At 44.6% G+C, this 3,358-nt stretch overlaps 1 protein-coding gene across 2 annotated transcripts in view; it reads right to left on the reverse strand.

Annotated features, from left to right (window-relative positions):
- The window catches only part of cdh15 (cadherin 15, type 1, M-cadherin (myotubule)), a 107,884-nt gene that overhangs the window by 34,072 nt on the left and 70,454 nt on the right, over window positions 1-3,358 (reverse strand). For both annotated transcript variants that reach the window (XM_043706475.1, XM_043706474.1), the window contains exon 5: window positions 1,985-2,142. In XM_043706475.1, the coding sequence (XP_043562410.1) occupies window positions 1,985-2,142 (158 nt within the window). The remainder of the gene's footprint in view (window positions 1-1,984; window positions 2,143-3,358) is intronic.

Genomic DNA, 3,358 nt, shown 5'->3' on the forward strand with positions numbered 1-3,358 from the left:
TCGACTACACCTCCAATTTTGGTGTCATCTGCAAACTTACTAATTGTACCTCTTATGCTCGCATCAAATCATTTATGTAAATGACAAAAAGTAGAGGGCCCAGCACCGATCCTTGTGGCACTCCACTGGTCACAGGCCTCCAGTCTGAAAAACAACCCTCCACCACCAGCCTCTGTCTTCTACCTTTGAGCCAGTTCTGTATCCATATGGCTAGTTCTCCTGTATTCCATGAGATCTAATCTTGCTAACCAGTCTCCCATGGGTAATCTTGTTGAACACCTTACTGAAGTCCATATAGATCACATCTACTGCTCTGTCCTCATCAATCATCTTTGTTACGTCTTCAAAAAACTCAATCAAGTTTGTGAGACATGATTTCCCATGCACAAAGCCATGTTGACTATCCCTAAACAGACCTTGTCTTTCGAAATAAGTCTATAAAATTGAGGTGCATAGATAGGGTTGACGGTCAGGACCTTTTTCCCCCAGAGTTGAACTGTCTAATACTTGTGGGCATGCATTTAAGGTGAGAGAGGGAAAGTTCAAAGAATATATGAGGGGCAATTTGTTTTTACACAGACAGTGGTAGGAGCCCGCAATGTGCTGCTGGGTGGTGGTAAAGGCAGATATGATAGGAGCATTTAAGAGACTTTTAGATAAGTACATGAATATACAAGGAATGGAGGGATATGGACCAAAGGCAGGCAGAAAGAATTAGTTCAATTTGGCAGCATGTTCGGCTCAACATCATGGGCCAAAGGACCCATTCCTGTGCTGTGCTGTTCTAATGTTCTATGACTTATACAGTTAATGGTAAGGCCCTGGGTAATGTTGTCAAACAGAGCGACTGAGGGGCTCAGGTACATAGCTCTTTGAAAGCTGCATCACAGGTAAACATCACAGGTTAAGAAGGCATTTAGCATGCTTGCCTTCATTGCTCAGACCATTGAGTCATGTTAAGGTTGTGCAGGATGTTAGTGAGGCCACTTTTGGTGTACTATGTGCAGTTCTGGTTTCCCTGCTGTAGGAAGAATATTATTAAATTGGAAAGGATTCAGAAAAGATTCACCAGGATTTTGCTGGGACTGGAGGCTGGAACTTTCCTCAATGGAGCGTAGGAGGTTGAAGAGTAGTTGGGCCTGATGCAGGTAAGTGGGACTAGTTTAATTTGGAAAACGTGATCAGCATGTACGAGTTGGACTGAAGGGTCTGTTTCTAACGCACCTTACCCTATGGACAATTTAGCATGACCAGTCCACCTGATCTGCACATCTTTGGATTGTGGGAGGAAACCAGAGCACCTGGAAGAAACCCACACAGACACGGGGAGAATGTGCAAACTTCACCTCGTTAATTGCCCGAGGCTGGAATTGAACCCGGGTCCCTGGTGCTGTGAGAATGTGGTGTTAACCACTGAGTCACCATGCCGCCCCATTCTTCACTCAGAGTGGTGAATCTTTGGAATTCCAGAAGATTGTGGAAGTTCAGCCACTGAGTAAATTAATGAGGGAATATGGCATAGAGGTAGATGATCAGCTATGAGGGGCTGAAAGGTCTATTCCTGATTCTGTGCCCAACACAGATTTAAGACTTGCAATAAGTTGACACTTGGGACAAACTAGATCACATTCTTTCCAACATGGAACATTCCCATTGCAACTACCATCATATTCTGATTTTTTCACAAGTGACCCGAAATATCATGTTTGCCAAACATCATGCTGCTATTTCTAAGCATCGTTCCTAAATTCACAGCTGCAAGTTTTTCCAAATACTTAACATTTCTGAGATTGATTCTATGCCTGCTATTTATTGCAAGCTTCCTTGCTTTATGTGATACAAATAAGAAGGCAATTTACACTGAGGCATCAAAGAACATTTCTACATTAAACCCTACTGGTGCACCTCCGTCATTGATGTCACTAATATGCCAGTTTCTTCACTGCACTCTCACTGCAGTCGGATTCTATGAACTCTTTCTTACCTCCCGATCCAGACCCACTCCAACCGTTCGAATCTCTCCAGTCGCAGGATCAATTCGGAAAATTCCTCTTCCATCACCCACTATTGAGTAGCCTAGAGCCGCATTATCAGTCTGAGGGTCATCAGCATCAGAAGCAGTCACTCGCATTACCAGCGTCCCTGGAACATTCCACACTGAGATCAGCCAGTGTTAACATTCTGATTTTGCCCAAACATGGTCAATCTGAGGCCAATACCTGGGTGTGCTGGAGGTGAGACAGGTATTGCACACCTGAAAATATCTGATGTATGTTCTACTATCGCCCACCTCAATCACCCTGAATTTACTGGCCACAGGAACAGGAGGAGACCCCTCAGCCGCCATTATTAAATTATATCAAGCTGAGACTCTATTAATTGAAAGATTTGTATTTATGGACATCCATCTATTCACTTTCGCTCCACTGTCCTTGGGGATCAAATGGGAATCTAAGTCCCTTGCGAGCACCGAGATTATTGATGCAATTGACCGGAAAGTGTCCAGCCAATTGACCGCTTCTGTGTAAGACATTGATTATATTGGAAACATTAGAAGTTCATCTAAAGAGCTGGAAATCCTGCCTGCCCCTCCAGGAAAGCTAGGCATTGCTGAAGCTGGTAGCAAATTGAGAGGAGATTTGAACATTGAAGTATTCTTGCTGGTCAATGCAGAAGAGCTGATGATGTCTAAAGCTGCTAAAGACATTGGAATGGAATCCCTCTACAGGTCTGTTTACTCAGGGCTGGGGCTTTAATCCCTGAGGTTCTACCACTGGAAAATGAGCCCTTTGCCCGCCACTTCATCTGGCTGCCTCAACTGATAAGAACATAAGAATTGGATCAGGAGTAGGCCAACTGGCCTGTCGAACCTGCTCAGCCATTCAATTAGGTCACGGCTGGTCTTTTCATGGACTCAGCTCCACTTACCTGCCTGCTTACCATAACACTTAATTCCTTTATTGTTCAAAAACTATCTATTTCTGGATAGATTAAAAACATTCAATGAGGTAGCCTCAACTGTTTCACTGGGCAGAGAATTCCACAGATTGATAAGGTTCCCCATGGTAGGCTCATTCATAAAGTCAGGAACTATGGGATACAGGGAGATTTGGCTGTCTGGATTCAGAATTAGTTGGCTGACAGAAGGCAGAGTTGAAAAATGTGGTGCTGGAAAAACACAGCAGGACAGGCAGCATCCGAGGAGCAGGAGAATTGACGTTTTGGGCATAAGCCCTTCTTCAGGAATGAGGCTAGTGTGCCAAGCGGGCTGAGGTGAAAGGTAGGGGGAATGGAATTTGGGGGAGGGGCGCTGGGAATACGATAGGTGGAAGGAGGTGAGGATGAGGGTGATAGGCCG

This window comes from Chiloscyllium plagiosum, chromosome 17, assembly GCF_004010195.1.
Source record: "Chiloscyllium plagiosum isolate BGI_BamShark_2017 chromosome 17, ASM401019v2, whole genome shotgun sequence".
In the NCBI taxonomy this organism is placed as follows: domain Eukaryota; kingdom Metazoa; phylum Chordata; class Chondrichthyes; order Orectolobiformes; family Hemiscylliidae; genus Chiloscyllium; species Chiloscyllium plagiosum.